Below are 15,520 nucleotides of genomic sequence, written 5' to 3'. Positions count from 1 at the left end.
ATGCAGCAACTAATCGCGTGGCCACGTAGACATTGCAGGTGGTCGGAAAACTCGTAAAATCGCAGTGGCTTAAGTTCAGTTACAGATGAGAAGGAGGAGTATATAGCGAATTCAAATTCGCTATAGTTGGCAAGTGCGAGGAAGGTAAACTAATTAATTAATGGACGAACGGTTGAATTAACGCACAAACGATTGAATAAAGCTCAATGAATGAATTGTCAAAAGCATCGCGCGTAAACACGCCTCACAGGGGAGTTTCGTCGACAAACCTATGTAATCCCTCTTGCGTCCGAATTTCTACAGCAGAGGTGACTTATTGTTTTGCCGCCTATAGCCCATCTCGCGCTAGGGCATGCGTGGATGACGATTGCGACTTCAGCCTCGGCTGCCTCCCACGCGTTCCTAACGTAGCTCAGACACTTTGACACGTCCGGCAATAATAGACATCATGCACAGGGGAACCTCATTAGAACGAAGTCACGTTGGACGTGAAAATATGCTCAGTATATCCAGTATTCTTTATAAGCACGTATGCATTGCATGTTGACATTGGTGATATACAGTTTCTGTTTGCATATGTATATCCGATATGTGGCGATTGTATAAGGGGGCAATCAATAAAGTATGTATACTGATGTTCCACTAAAGAAGCATTGTGCCCTTAAATCCACTGCCTTGTCTATATATATATCAGAAGAATTCATCAAGCAAAGTTCCAAGGACAACATAGAAGAAAGCGGAAATTACTTGTACTTACTAATTGAGTTATAGAAATGATAAACTAATGGAAATGAACATGTATGAAAACCTATATGCTTGGAAAACGGCGCCGCGGTAGCTCAATTGGTAAGAGCATCACAGGCGTAATGCGAAGACGTGGGTTTGCAATCCACCTGAGGCCAGTTGCCTTTATCCCCTTTCATTTACCTTATTTTTATCATTTCTTTCACTCAATTAGCAAGTACATGAAATTTTCTCTACGTTGTCCTTGGTTTCATTGTTTGTTGGCATCATATTATATTAACAATAAAAGCCGGGCCCCACAGTTCTCTTTCTTATCTTATATAAATATGTGCTGGATACGCCGGCGATTTTTTTTAAAATCTCATTCATCTTTGTCTAGAATTTTAGCGTTATGGACTATCAACGCTTTCTCTATATAAATTAAGTAATAGAATTACAGTTGCTTATGCCTTCTGTCGCCGGAATATGAACAGAATCAGAATTTGAAAATCTTGGCAGGTTGTTCGGCTGTCTTCACCAAGGTTCCTTCGCGAGCTCAGTGTCAAATACTTTTTCGGAGCTTACTGAACCGACCATGATGGCAAAGCGTAGCCTCTACACTAAATATGCGTCAATGGCAAGAAGTCTGGGACAGATCATGAAAACTGAGAAGTCAAATGCATAACCGCAAGGACCCTTGAGCACTTTCAGCACGAGTATGTAAACGTTTTTTTCCCATGGAGAGGTGTTTAGAGCATCGTTCTCGCTGATGTGGTTTGGCTGAGCAGAGAGAGAGAAAGGCAAAGGAAAGAGAGGGAGTTTAACTAGAGAATATGTCTCGCTGGCTAACCTGTACCGGGGAAGGAGGAAACAGATGCGAAAGATTAGAAAAAAAGGAAAAAACCAAGTAACCAGAACACGCACGCAGACTTTTACTCTATCAAAACGAGCCGATTGACTGTACAACAAAGCTATACATAATCCATTGCGACATACACGTAATGTGGCTCTGAGACTGAGTACATTATGAACGCTGGATCAACGAAAGACTCCTTCCAGTGCAGCACGTAGACACTGAATTGCTTCACGAACGGTACAAAGGCGATGCCACCCCGCGTTCCACGCGCAGGGAGAGTGATTCGTCACAGTCCGAAGGCTATTGCCCCCACTACTGCAACACGGCTCGAATTTGCCGAGCGAGAGTGTGTGTGCGCGCGTGAGCGCCCAGACAGTGATACGCGTGCTCGCCCAGATTAAAGTGGCTAGGCCACGAGATTTAGGCGGGACACGTCTCGGCTTTACGACCTGGGTTGCTACCCCTTTCTTATGGGCGATTTGTTTTGTCCCCTTTTCGGGGCGGCGTCACGTCGCGTTGGGATAATGCTCAATGGCTTCAGCAAGACTGCGCTACGAGTGGCTGGTGGCCATGGATGTAGAATCACTGGAATAGAATGATTCAGAGAAGCAAACCGCTGTGTTTTATCTAACTGGCCAACGCGGGTTGGATTCAAAATGTATTGTACTGGTGGAGTTTCAGACGAACGCACGACTACACCGAGAAAGTGCAGGTCTTTGTTTTTGCATGAAACGTATGTAACAGCAGCTCTCCCCGCCAGACTTCCATGTGTCTAGTCTGAAGGCACAAATGCAATATAACACTTTTGAACCGAGGGTGAAATCAAGCTAGCATGGTTAAGCGCGAGCAAAACACAGGGCTCTTGGCGTTCTTTGAGCTGCAGTCTTCCGATGAACATCCCCAGTGACGTTCCGTGTTACCACATACACTAGAACACACAAACACTAAAAGACACTAAGTTGTAGGGTGAGCTGTATCAGGGACGCAGCCGCGGTAGGGCATGTGAAAGTTTGTCTTCGCGTTTACTTAGCGTGTATGGGCAGTAGGGTTCACAAATGACTTAACCAAATACATAAGTGACATTTATCCACGCATTACAAACCTGACGTGCTAAATTCACAGTACAGACAATGAGGGTCCTATGGTGTAATCTTGCGATCGTGCTTGCGCCCTATTAACAGTCGACCCACAGTGTTCAAAGGTGGCGGGCGCGTATTGGCATTCCTATGTCTTGCAGCCCGAGTCTCTTCAGGGCATTTCAGGACCCTCGCTGCGTCTTGATGCGGCGCACGTGGTCTACGACGCCCTACTCCGACGGGAATCCATCTTGTGTCTCTACGAAACGTGGAACGACTGCTTCGTTCACGTCGACGGCTACACCGACGTCACGTGCGCCCGTCGAGTCGACTCGATCGCAAGCTGGCGGAGGTGCCAACAACCACGAGGCGCTCGTGTTTGGACTTGACCTTCGCCAAGAACCTGTACATCGTTCGTCGCGGAACCCTTGGCCGTCTACCATGGCGGCCACAAAGTTATAGTAGCTTGCGCGAAATAATGAACTACACAAAAATATTTATGTATCTCTGTGTTGTATGACGTAGACCATATACACAGCTTCGCTGGTCATCCACCTTCACAGAGTGGAATGGCGGCCGATTTTTTTTTTTTTTCGGGGACATTGCCCCAATTTCAGGCCACGCGGCCGTGGGCGCGTCCATTTCAAAACGCTTCGCGACAAATCGGCTAGGGCAGGGCGCATGCGAAATCGCGCCTTGAAAAAGTCGGATTCTGCCCCAAATTCTCAGCTGGCTGAGTTTGTTTTCTCTGTTTGGTAGTACATCTGCAGCACAAAAGTATCACGAAGTTGAATGGCCGGGAGCTAGTTTCAGCGGGGAAGCGGATGTCTTGCTCTGTGCCAGCCGTAAGCCCCTAGCGAGGGAAATGCTGCAGAAGTTGGCCCAGCTGTTAAAGGTGTGCCGGGCAGACGAGCAGGAGTTGCCCCAGCATCTCAGGTTCTCCACACAGGGCACAAGCTGGAGAGGTGGCGAGTTCAAGCCGGTAGCGTCGTGCTCCTGTCCAGCAGGAGTCGATCCTCTGGCGCAGTAAGAGTGAAGTCTCCCTGTGCGCAGGGCCGCGCTGCGGGAGTGGCCGTGGTGGGCTGCCCAGGGACACCCGCTTGTTGGGTTGGCAGGCAGGGAGGTTCCATCACAACCTGTGCCTGGTGAAGTCCCCGGCTGTGACTGCAGGGCTTAGTGAGATGGCGCCGTGGTGGGCGCTGTTCACCATGGCATCGGCTTCCTCGTTCCCTGGGATGCCTGCGTGGGCAAAAATCTAGTTCCTCTTGGGTACTAGGCGAGAACACACACAAGAAACAAGGAAGGAGACGGGACAGTCTACTTCTTTGTTTCTTGTGTGTGTGTTCGCGCCTAGTAACCAAGATGAATTGTGGCCAACTCGCCCAACAAGGCGTCCTTTTAGAACAATCTAGGGAAAGGACAATGGGCAGCCTGCGCCCTGGAGTACTGCCAGCCGGGTTGAGAGGACACCGATCGCCATGCTGGCCATCACCGGCCTCAATAGATTGAGGAGATCCATCTTGGAGTCGCAGAAGATGGCTTCCGGGGTCTCAGTAAGCTCCTCCGTGAGTAGGTCGACGGCCAGGTACAGGCCCGCCTCCTCCGCTGCCGTAGAGCTCGTATGTGATGGGATGCGACACTGCTTAGTTTTTCGCAGAGCAGGTGCCACACAGGCCACCGTTCCCGAACCTGTGACTGGAACCACTGAGCCGTCGGTGAAAACCGGGAGGTGACCTCCGTGGACCTCGTGCAAGTAAGAGGCAGCCGTCGGCTGCAGGACACCGGTCGGAGAGCGGGCCTTGGAGCCGCCCGGGAGCTCGGTGGTGATAGAGATGTGGGTCTCTTAGGTGAGGGCAGCTGTATTCCGATCCTAGTTCCCAATCGCCTCCTCGTAGAGGCAGCATGGGCACCACATCTGTGATGAGGGCCGCGAACACACGCGGGACAGCAGGGCACTGCCATCTGGAGCATGGTGGAGGCGGTCAACATGGCGCAGTCCCTGTTGCAACAGGAGGAGCGACAGGGGTCATGCTCCCGTCTCAGCAAGGGTGGCAGCGAGCCGCGAAGTGCGGGGAATGCCCAGGCAAAGCCGGGTGGCTGCCCGGTGCTGCAGCTCTAGCTGTTCTGAAAGAGCACACTCCACAGACTTAGGATGTCCCTAAAAGCTTTCCGTCTTCCATAGACAACTTGCTAGGGAAATGGGTAATGATCCATTCACCCAGTCCGATGGATCGTATGAGTATCGCACACCGCCTCTGAGGAGGACAAGGTTGACACAAAGTCCATGCGCCGCCCCCAAGCTGATCCTGGAAATGGGTAAGCAAACATACCTGACCCAGTGTTTCGCTGATGACCGGGGAGACGGCGATGCTCAAGCTCGCCAGCAGGTGAAGCTTCTCGAAGTCTTGGCGCCTTTCGCTGAAGTTTTGGGAAAACATCCGTCGCGTCGCTCATACGTCGACCTCTAGTTTGGCGTCACTACCAACCTCTCAGTGTCCACGTTGACTCGATGGAATGCTGCTTGACATCGGTACCGCAATGACTCCGGCCTACGATCTTCGGCAATTACGCCAAACATAACAATATTCCTTCGTAGTAACGTGTTCTTTAGCGCCGGAGATCCCGTGCCTCAGTCTGCACCGAGTCATTACTCCTCGTTTCATCGACAGAAAAAGAAACTTCTAAATACCAGTACAGTTAAATAAACATTTCATTTAATTAAACCGATTGCACAATGAAATGCAGTGCGAAGGTGCTACCGGAATTAAATTGCCGGTCTACCAGATGGCTCTTCGAGCACATATTAGAAATTCCAGTTTCTTATCCCTCGACAATTTTGTGTGATGCCATCACAAGGAGTGATATTTGAGATATGGATGGTGCGCTCTCCAGTTAATAAAGCATCACGAGAGACAGACGCACTTCTTTCGCTCTATTTTTCTGTTTATCTTGGAATGACATTCGTTTAATCTTCGGCAGCTGAAGGTCCAGATAGTGCGCAGCGTCCGTCACTGGATTAATGTATTCTGCTCGAGCAGAGGTGCTCGAGCAGATACATTTTACAGTGCTGCTAAGATCTATCCATTGTGAAGGTTACCGCAAGACAATTATAGAAAGTTAAAGAGATGTAATGAAATGTGCCGATTTGGCCTATATGGTAGTTACGTCATACCGTACCTGCATGCGCGCAGGTCTGCCGGAGGTAGTAGTTGAAACTCTTTGCAGCCAGCTGACCAGTTCGTTGGGAAATTTCTTGTACTGACCATACCTTTCATGACAAAATTAGATTCTTAGGTTTTGCATACCAAAACCACGATCTGATTTTAAGACATGCCGTAGTGGGGACTTCGCATTAATTTCGACCACCTACAGTTTTTCCTTCGGCACTCGGTACGCGAGTCTTCTTGCATTCCGCCCCCATTGGTATGCAACCTCCACGGCGGGGTTTCAACTCGCTACCTCGACCTGAGCATCGCGGCGGGTGTTATGCATGCTTGAAGCTCACGTTACTGGCCTACGGTCCGAGCGAAAACAGTACGCGCCAGAAGAACAATGCCAAAACCTCACTTGTGCAAAACAACTGCGCTTGCTTCAATCACCTGTACAGCTCATTTCTGGGCAGTCCTTGTCAATGCAGCTTAACTGATATAAGATATGGACAAATAGTTTTCTGAAGAACAGTAGATGTTTGACTGTCCGACGGCCTGTTACACTGACTGAGGCTGCAAACGCTGACTTTCTCCTCTTTCCACGCAACAAAGTACGAATGCGCGAGTAGCCGGCACGACTTCGGATCGTCGACGGCGTTTCCAAAGTACAGCGACAAAAAAATCGTTTATTGCGTATTCACGATCGTGAATACAACCTCGTCGAAAGCGCCGTACCCGCCCGACTTTCGGCTGTGCTGTCATCCGCTTTTTTCGATTTACTCCAGCTGGCTGCTCGTGAAAATGCATTATCACGTTATTTGCTCTTTAGGGGCCATTCACAGATATACGAGTTCTCAACACTAAATAGAGGATGAAGCTTAAGACGCCGCCATTACTGCTCGCGGAATGTGATGGCTGACCCAGCACATTGAGAACCAGCGTGACTGTTCGCAAGACCTCCTGGATCAGGTTGAACCCGTGGTCATAGTTACCTACAATAATTACTAGAACTGTGCCACCATGTCTTCGGGAGCTGCAAGCATGGTGCTTCAGTCAGCATAGGAATGGGGGTGGCTACTTAGTGCACTTGTCTAAACTTCGTTCTTATGCCATAAGACGACATTGTGATCCCTAAATTATCAATTTTCAATAGAATATTGCATTACAATTGCAAAAACGCGCAATGATTACCCACGTGTGCACTCGTATTACCTGCTGCGTTTAGGAAAACACAATTTGTTCGAAAGTGAGGCCGATAAGCACTGATAAATTGTGTGGTCAAACCGAGCCAAAAGAACGTCTGAAGCCACAAGTACCAAGATCAGACAGCTCCGTGTGGGAACCATAATTCCCTTCGTGGCTCAACGATTGCAGCGCCAGAGTTCCCTCTTGTAATATTTGTAGCGTCGAAGGCAAATTCCTGGGATTTACGTCATATCAGCTAACAAGCATGTGCGCACGTCCGCGCTTAAGGGACCATTTAAATGCTGCTGATAAGAAAATTATACGACTACAGCAGGCCCGTAGCTTTGCCCTGCTTCAACAGTATATATTGCTCCATTCGCCTGCCAGCCTTGTCCAACAGTATATACAGGGTGTCCCAACTATCATGCACTAAGACTAAAAAATATGCGAATGCCACGTAGCTCGACAGAATCAAGGTAATGTTGTTCGCCGTCGCTTGGAGATGCTCAGAATGTAGTTCTGCGTTCGGCCTAATTACATATTTATCTTAATTCATTATTCAACTTTCCAAATGTAATGGATGAGAAGTGTCAATAAGAAAATGGCAAAGCAACACGAAAAAGTCCCGATAAAACTTTCTGTTGCACTGTACGTGCTACATAAATGTGTTTTTCCGAGCGTGAAAGAAGCCCGCGAATACACGCAAGATTGCCGCGCGACTGGCCGCTCCAGGCACCTTTGCGTGTATTCGCGGGCACAATCCACAGGAACGCACTGCTAGGCGGCACTTGTCACAGTCGTCACGCGTAGAGCGTGCCTCACTTCTGATGAGGTAGTTGCTGGTAAAACGCTAACCGCAGGAAATATTTTATTTATTTTGTCATAGGACGAAGCGTCGTCCTCTCAACAAATTGCCTATTTATTACTCCTTTACTTCGTCACTTGTTTCAGTGTTTTTTGTTGTTGTTGTTTTTTCATTCTACCGCTATTTTTATCACTACATAAGATGCCGTCTGAATTGAGGGTATGACTTTCTGTATGACTGCAACCAGTGACTGGAGACTCGATCAGGCAAATAGTGAAAGGCGAGTATAACAACAATGAAACATCAACGTCTCTAGCAGCAAAGTTTGCAAGAAAGCAACGGCAACGTGCGAAGACTGAGAAATAACCGACCGGCAGGTGTCCTTCGGCAGCCCGTGTTCTGGCCGATAGTATTTCCAGGGCGCTGTCCCACAGACCTGGACAGTCTTCAGCGCTTCCGCCTTTCCCGAGACACAGGCGTTGGGTCCTGCCCTGCTGCACTACCATTGATCAATGACTGCCGACTGTCCAGGTTCCGCGGGTGAGCTAGACTGCATTGTCAAGCCGCGGTGTACATCAGCGGCCGCGCGAACTGCCACAGCCATATATATATATATGCGGCACGTAACAAGATCAGCCCGCTTAGAGAGTCACAATCGCCTCAGCTCAGCTCAAGCAAGACTCACAATCCGACGCTCCGCCTCCATCATGTCGCCGTCCCGTCAGCGCCTGGCTGCAACACCTCTGGTGATCTTTCCAAGCACATCTGCTCCCATCAGTAGACTATCAGGATTTATGCTAACAGGACGTTCTAGCTCGCAAACGAACTTTGCCATTTCGGAGTCATTTCTCAGGACAATAAGAAGTATTTCTCGTAATTTTGGCCTTCGGCTTTTCTATAATGATACCTCAAGGCTCTGGACGTTCTTACAGGTATTTACAGCGGAAGATTGCGCTCATTTCTCAACTTACCCGTCTCCATCCTTCTTCATTACCCCCTTGCAGGCAAACAATGGTACACGAAGTCTTAACCGTCAAAACAAGCAAATAATTAGGCGAACTTTTTTCATAAATAAGATCCACCTTTATTCTCTCCATAAACAATGTTTGGGAGAAAACGCACATACCAACGATAACACACGGGGATCAAAATAAAATAAAAAGACGCGCAATTCTTGTCATCGTCAAAACAAAATGTACACTTACAAAATACCGGGATTTAACGGGAAAGAAAGTACTATCAACAGTGACAAAGTAGCTACTTGATATGCATTTACACCTAACCGCGCACGGCTATAATGTATGACATCTATGTGGCGACACACAGTACTAGTAGATATACTTTAATTAATGAGACGCTTAACTAAACGTCAGTAAGGTTATCCAGAGTCTGCTCGATTCACGTTTGACTGACTGTGCCCCCTGCATGAGCACACGCTTCACTCTGCCACAATACCTTATTTGCCTGCGCAAAAATGTGTCAACTGCTTAACGATGCCTCGGTTTCCCCTCCGAGTACTGTTGGTTAGAATTCAGCCAGTACACACGGTGTCTCGTCCACTGATATCGCTGTTTGCCATCAACTCTGGCATTTTCGGAGGACGTGTTGGGACGTTTTTCCCAAATCAATTGGCCATGCCTGTAGAAAACGAAAGTTGTGTACGGCTCGTCAACATGATACGCGGGCGAAGTCATAGTGGGTCCTTCATTTCAACGTGCATTTATCAGTTTTTTTTTTCCAGACAAGCAGACCGAGTAACTACAATTTGTGGCCCAGAGCACTGTGGACTTCTCTAAAAAAAAACACTGAAAACACTGACTGGCACATGGTGATGCCGCAAAAAAAAGAATAGGCCGTACACGCCAGAACCATGCACTGATCGACTAGCCCAATCAGCCTATTGTACCTGCACTTCAGGGATTCAATGAAATGTGTGTGCAACTTGCCACACCGGCGCCATCGTCACCTGCGTGGTCTCTGCACCGGGACCACTAGAATTCTTCCGGGTCTGGTGCCATCAGACACGCGCGCGTCGAGCAGACCCGCCGCAATGACAAACAGAAATCGCACGTCGGAAATATTTCAGTGAACTTTCAGGATCAACATTGTGCGCACACCTGCCCGGTTACATTTTGCGCAGTCTTTGACTAGTCGCTTCTACAAGCACGTTGATGTTAGATAACAACGTGCTGCTGCTGCAGCACATCCTTACAATAGGCTAATGTGAAAAATGCACGACAGTTACCTCTAAGAAAACTACGCGAGGTTTGTTCAACGCAAGTGCACATTCAAGTGTCTGCATCAGTACAAATATATTATTGTCCCATAGGTGGCATACATTTTGCTCCCTGTGCTACAAATGCGCACAATAACATGTCGTCCATATCCGCCACATTTCGTCGGCTACCGTGTATTCAAGAAAAACAGGTCATCGATCCCAAGTAATCTGCTCTTCTGGAACAAAATCGCCTACGTCAGACTGGAATAACTTACAGGCGGTATTTGTAACAGGTCTGAATATCGCTCCAAATGACTCCAAATATCCGTACTAAAAGTTAAGAGGCATGACCAACATCTTCCGCTATAGTGATGAAAGAGTATGGATATTAAACATCGCTGCATCATTCAGCGAATTATCCCGGAAGGTCATATACTGTGCGTGCACAGATGGTATACCACAGTGTGATACTCTCTTCAGTAAGGCATTTGCGCCCCGAACTTTGCGCACCAATGGTACGTAATGCCAATCGTGACGTGTTCATGGCAGTTTCACTGGCTAGTTTTACGATTCGAATAGTTTCGAATGCATTACAACCGCGTTGCCCGGCACAACAATCCAAGGCGTGAATAAGCATCTATAAAGAGTGACTGTCCCGAATACTGCATCGACCGCTTATTACAGGCCGTTCATTTCTATGCAGCACCGTCGTTTCTATGCAGCACAGTATACAGCACAGTCGTGCACGGCTTGTGACCCTGGCACAGCCACCGCTGCCACCTGACTGGGCCGCGAGGGCAGCAAGAGGGAAGGGATATTAAACGACAGAAAAGGAGCTCATCCTTTCTTATACTATAAGCAGGCGCAAACCATGAAGCAAAATATGTGGCGCTAGTGAAACGTGCATCTGGTTAATGAATGTTGTATAATTAGGCGCTTCGCAGTACGCCTAATGGCTCTAAGACACCTTCCGCTTGGTCATTTGATCCGGATGCAATAAATACGCGTAGCGAATCTACGGGTAATCCGCGTAAAAATAACCAGCACCACTGGCGTCCTTATTAGCGGCTTATGTCACTTTCTCCTGTCATATTATCGTCACACATTAAAGCATTCCTGCATATAATCGTCACACATTAAAGCAAGCCCGTACGGTGCCTTCTGCGTCTCTGGGGAACCCTCTTTCAACACGTCACCATCGGAAGTGCGCTAAATGACATCGCGGCCAGCGCCGCTTCTGCCGTATAAAATAACCTCACCGGGAGTTTCTCTGATGGCCCTTGACGAAATTGACAACTTCTTCAGAAAGTAAAACCCCTACCTGACAGCTAAAGGCTGGTCGTTTCGGACGTAAGACGTAAGGCTGGTGGACCGTATTTGACGTTTCAAAGCGCTCAGTTACGATATCAGGAATGCCACACGCGTCTGTAGCTGGCTTTCTCGGTGCCGGCGCTACCCGTTAAACCTGTGCGCCGTCATCCGACTGTATCAACCTTACGGCTCCGTGCAACCCTATACTGCAACTTCTGCGTGTATGAGGCATTAAACAGAACAGACAAGTGAGAGAGAAAGAGAAAAGGATGCATAGAAAAGCAGAGAGGTTAGCCTGATGTAGTTCCGGTTGGCTACCCTGCGCGGGGGGAAGGAGTAGCGGGATAAAAGGAGAAAGACAGCCGAAGGCCAGAGAAAGAGAGGCGAAGACACAAACAAACCATGTACGCTATAGAGCTGTAGCGGGCAGCCTTCCTAAAGTAGACCGCAGCAACCATAGTACCGCGAATAAAGCCTTCTGCGCGGTGTTTCTTTGGGAGAACTGGCCTCGAGCTTTTAGTTCTGACAGAAGAAATACTGCAAAAGACAGAAACGCCGGAAAACAGAAATAAAAACCCTCCATAGCTGTTTTTTAAACCTTTTCCGCTCAATTCGCATTATTAGCTGGCGTATGAGCTATGCTTCGCACTCCAAGTTTTCATCCGAAATTCAGACGCAGCTGAGGCAGGGCAGAATAAAGAAAAGAAAAGGAAAGAAAAAGCCCAGCTTCACAGCTGCTACTCTACCCACACCCAACGGATGGCCGACAATTCAGGCAATCCGCTTTCCGTTTCTCTTCTTAGAAGCTCGCCTCCAATATAGCAGAAATATCGAACCGGGCTGTCTGCAGTGGCGGAAGCTTAGGGTCGGTTGGTCCCAGCGTGGCATATGCCCGGACTGCACTTCTACCGTCTTACACACTGCACGGCTTCAATGCTTGAAGGAAATGTCTGTCTGCATCATTCGTTAGCTAGGAGATCGGCTATATAGCAACGCTAACACTCCCCTACTCTAGCTTAAGAAACATGGAAACTTATCACGCAATGATGCACTATACACTTGAATCTACCTGCGTGCGCTTGAGTAGCCTCGCTATGAGCCTCAAGGCGTGATATCCTGCGCAAACTATGAAGGTAAGTGCTCTTTTTCAGTCAGGCGGTAGCAGCTGCAGTGAATACTCTCTACGAACGACTTCATAAAAACATATACAAATTACATCGTTTAGCTTTCCTAACGCAGTACTAGATGGCTGAATCTGGAGGTACTAAGAAAGTTACTCCTCTGAGTGAACGTTGCCTGGAATATTTCTGCCCTAGAGTCACTAACTGGGCGTGTTCTGAACATTGCTGCTCTTAAAAATCTTCACCTAGGATATTTAAGACTAATTGTTGTTTCTTAATTAACACTTTTTTCCTAGCATTATAATTTGCAATCACCCTTTGTTGCTCTCGTTACCTTTTAGCGCATTTCCTACCGGTGTAGCCCAGCTCACTTTTTTCTCCCAGGTTAAAAAGATAAAAAAAGCTTTATGTATCATTTAGCCTGTGTGTTTGCTTAAATTGCATGCAAATTAGTGCCATTGGCCGATACATAATGTGAACCCAGCAAATTCTTATTAAACTAATGGCGCCAAACCAAAATACGTTGCGTGCGGAAGTCTTCATGTGGTCGAGTTCCTTCTGATATCTTTTTTCATTGTTATCGACTGCCGCGTAAGACTTCCCACTGGACCGTGCGTGGATAACTATTGTGTCACACTGTATTCCACCGTAGTTTTCTTTCAAGAATAAATGCATGTTCGATATTAACGGCTCGGGGCACACCCACACAAAACACACACTGTTTTAACACAAACAAGTCCAGGAACAGAAATGCAGTCTCTCGATGGCCGCCGCTACAGCGGGATCCGCACAGTTTAGGATACCAAGTCAGCCCATTTCGTCACGCGCGTGATCACAAGCTTTGCGTGTAAGGACTGCGGTAGTTTCGAAGCGAGAATACACATCCATGTACAAAAGTCTGGCCCCACTCATTCCTGAATGTGGTCCCTTAAATTATTTCTCGCTCGGCGATGATCCCTGTGACAAGCTCTGGACGTCGGAATCTGCTACGACAGAACCACTGAAGCCAGGCGCTGCATACGTGACTAACGCTACAACAGAACAAGGAACAGGTGTTTTGCACCTAGGGTATTCGCATGACCATTCCAAGGTCATGCGAATATTGTCCTCTAAAACTGAAGCACAACGTCCACAGCACCAACGGGTTGAACTACACGCAAAACGGTTTCACGTGCACAGATTCACCGCACTCAGTTCGTTCAGTCAGGTCTAGGCTGTGTTTGGTGGGTTTGTTCGCGAGGCTCGCTGTTCCACTACACATAGCACCGCTTCTTTGGCGTTGTGGGGCTCCAGGATGTGACGCTGGACAAACGTGGGCGGAAGGAAATGGCGCCGATCACAGCATCCTTGCTAGGTGTAGGGTTTGCGCCGGGCGTCAGGACAGCCAGTAATAGAGAAGGACCACCACCAGCACCAGGCCAGCCACGATAAGCAAGAAGTCGACCAGGATTGACCGCTGGGGCCGTCGTCGGAAACGTGTGATTAGGGTTCCCTGCATGAAAAATATGTGTGAAATAAGGCGACATGAACGAAAGGATGCAGGATTATATCAGATTAGAGCGTAGCCGTTCCCAGATGAATTATAAGGTCCATCATGAATTCAAAACATATCGTACATGTAATCGGCTGACACAAGACGAGGTCAGTGGGAGATGTCTGCAGGAGAGGCCTCCCTCTTTTGCTGTACAACGCATAATGGCGTCATCAAAACGTCGACATATGTAAATAACAGTAAATGGTGCTGACGGTGTTGATGATTTTGAGACGTCATAAAGTGTCACAGACCACAGGTCATCAGCATGAAACGAAATGTCTGTCCCTCGTCCCATCCTCTGCTGTGCAGCTTTTAGATCGTCAAAGCAAGCCTAAGTAGCCAAAAGAATGTCTGCATAAAACCAAGCATCCAAGCTTTGCGTACTTCTGTAAAACATGAGATATACTTTACCACTCTTACATGAACATGGTCGCTTCGTGTGGCAGTCAAACTGCGCTCCCCATAGGGAATAGCAGACGACGATTTCTCCATAAGGTTATTTTATCCAGTTGCATACCAAAGGGAGAGCAGCCTCCGCCATTTCCTTTCGCAGCACAGGCACAAACACAAGCACACAAAACTGAAGACCCACCTATACGGCGTAAAACAGGCCACCAAACTCACTTACGCAGCTGTGTCGGCAAGAACACCGCGCAGGAGAAGACCATTCCAGGTTTGTCTATTAAGCGGGTTTAGAGGAAATAAAGAAAACATGGGATGGGATTTCCGAAGCTAGTAGTCCACCAGAACTAACAGAGAGCTTGACCAGCAGGGGTCCCAAAGTTTGGCGCCTCGGCGAACGTTGGGTTAGGCAAGGGCGGCGAGATTCACAATATAGATTTGCCGTCGCAGTTTTTGTATAAGCGTATCGTGCTTCCAGCGCCACTACATCTACAAGGCGATCCTGTGACAGAATCTAAAATAAAGACAGCAAATAAAGTGCCCGACCTACACGTTCGCCAATGTAAAATTTCTTTGCTTTCAAGTTGAAACGAAAGCAGCAGCCGTCGCATAGCGTGAAAGTTAATAGTCGAAAATCAAAGATAGTGGGAGGTAGATATAAAAGAAGGATGCGGGGAGATTAACTATAAACAGTATACTGCTTGCGTTGGAGGAAAAAAAATAAAGGCAAAGTTGGCGAGAGAACGACAGAGAAAGACAGAAAAGCAGGTGTCCGTAGGAGCTGGCTGGCGCGCACTAAAATATGCTAGAAGCAGACGTAAAGCAAAGCAAGGGAGATTAACCACAAGAACGTCTATTAACTCTAACATTTTTTCCTCTTCCCTGGAGTCTGGTGTTCGTCATCGTTGCCTCGCCTGACATACATATATATATATATATATATATATATATATATATATATATATATATATATATATATATATATATATATATATATATATTAATGATATCATAAGAAACCAACAAACAAGGACACCAAGGACAACGTAGGAGAAATTACTTGTACTTACTAATTGAATTGAATAAATGAGAAATTATTCAAAATGAAAGTGGATGAAAAAAAAAACAACTTGTCGCAGG

The 15,520-nt window shown here is 47.5% G+C and overlaps 1 protein-coding gene across 1 annotated transcript in view; it reads right to left on the bottom strand.

Annotated features, from left to right (window-relative positions):
- Window positions 1-8,854: 8,854 nt before the first annotated feature.
- LOC135908369 (bcl-2-related ovarian killer protein-like) overlaps window positions 8,855-15,520 on the bottom strand; it is a 182,488-nt gene continuing 175,822 nt past the window's right edge. Inside the window, exon 3 of the mRNA XM_065440138.2 lies at window positions 8,855-13,936. Within this exon, the coding sequence (XP_065296210.1) occupies window positions 13,820-13,936 (117 nt within the window). The 3' untranslated portion in view covers window positions 8,855-13,819. The remainder of the gene's footprint in view (window positions 13,937-15,520) is intronic.

This window comes from Dermacentor albipictus, chromosome 1, assembly GCF_038994185.2.
Source record: "Dermacentor albipictus isolate Rhodes 1998 colony chromosome 1, USDA_Dalb.pri_finalv2, whole genome shotgun sequence".
In the NCBI taxonomy this organism is placed as follows: domain Eukaryota; kingdom Metazoa; phylum Arthropoda; class Arachnida; order Ixodida; family Ixodidae; genus Dermacentor; species Dermacentor albipictus.
Note: the sequence above shows the minus strand (reverse complement) of the source record. Positions and strands in the feature narration are given on the sequence as shown.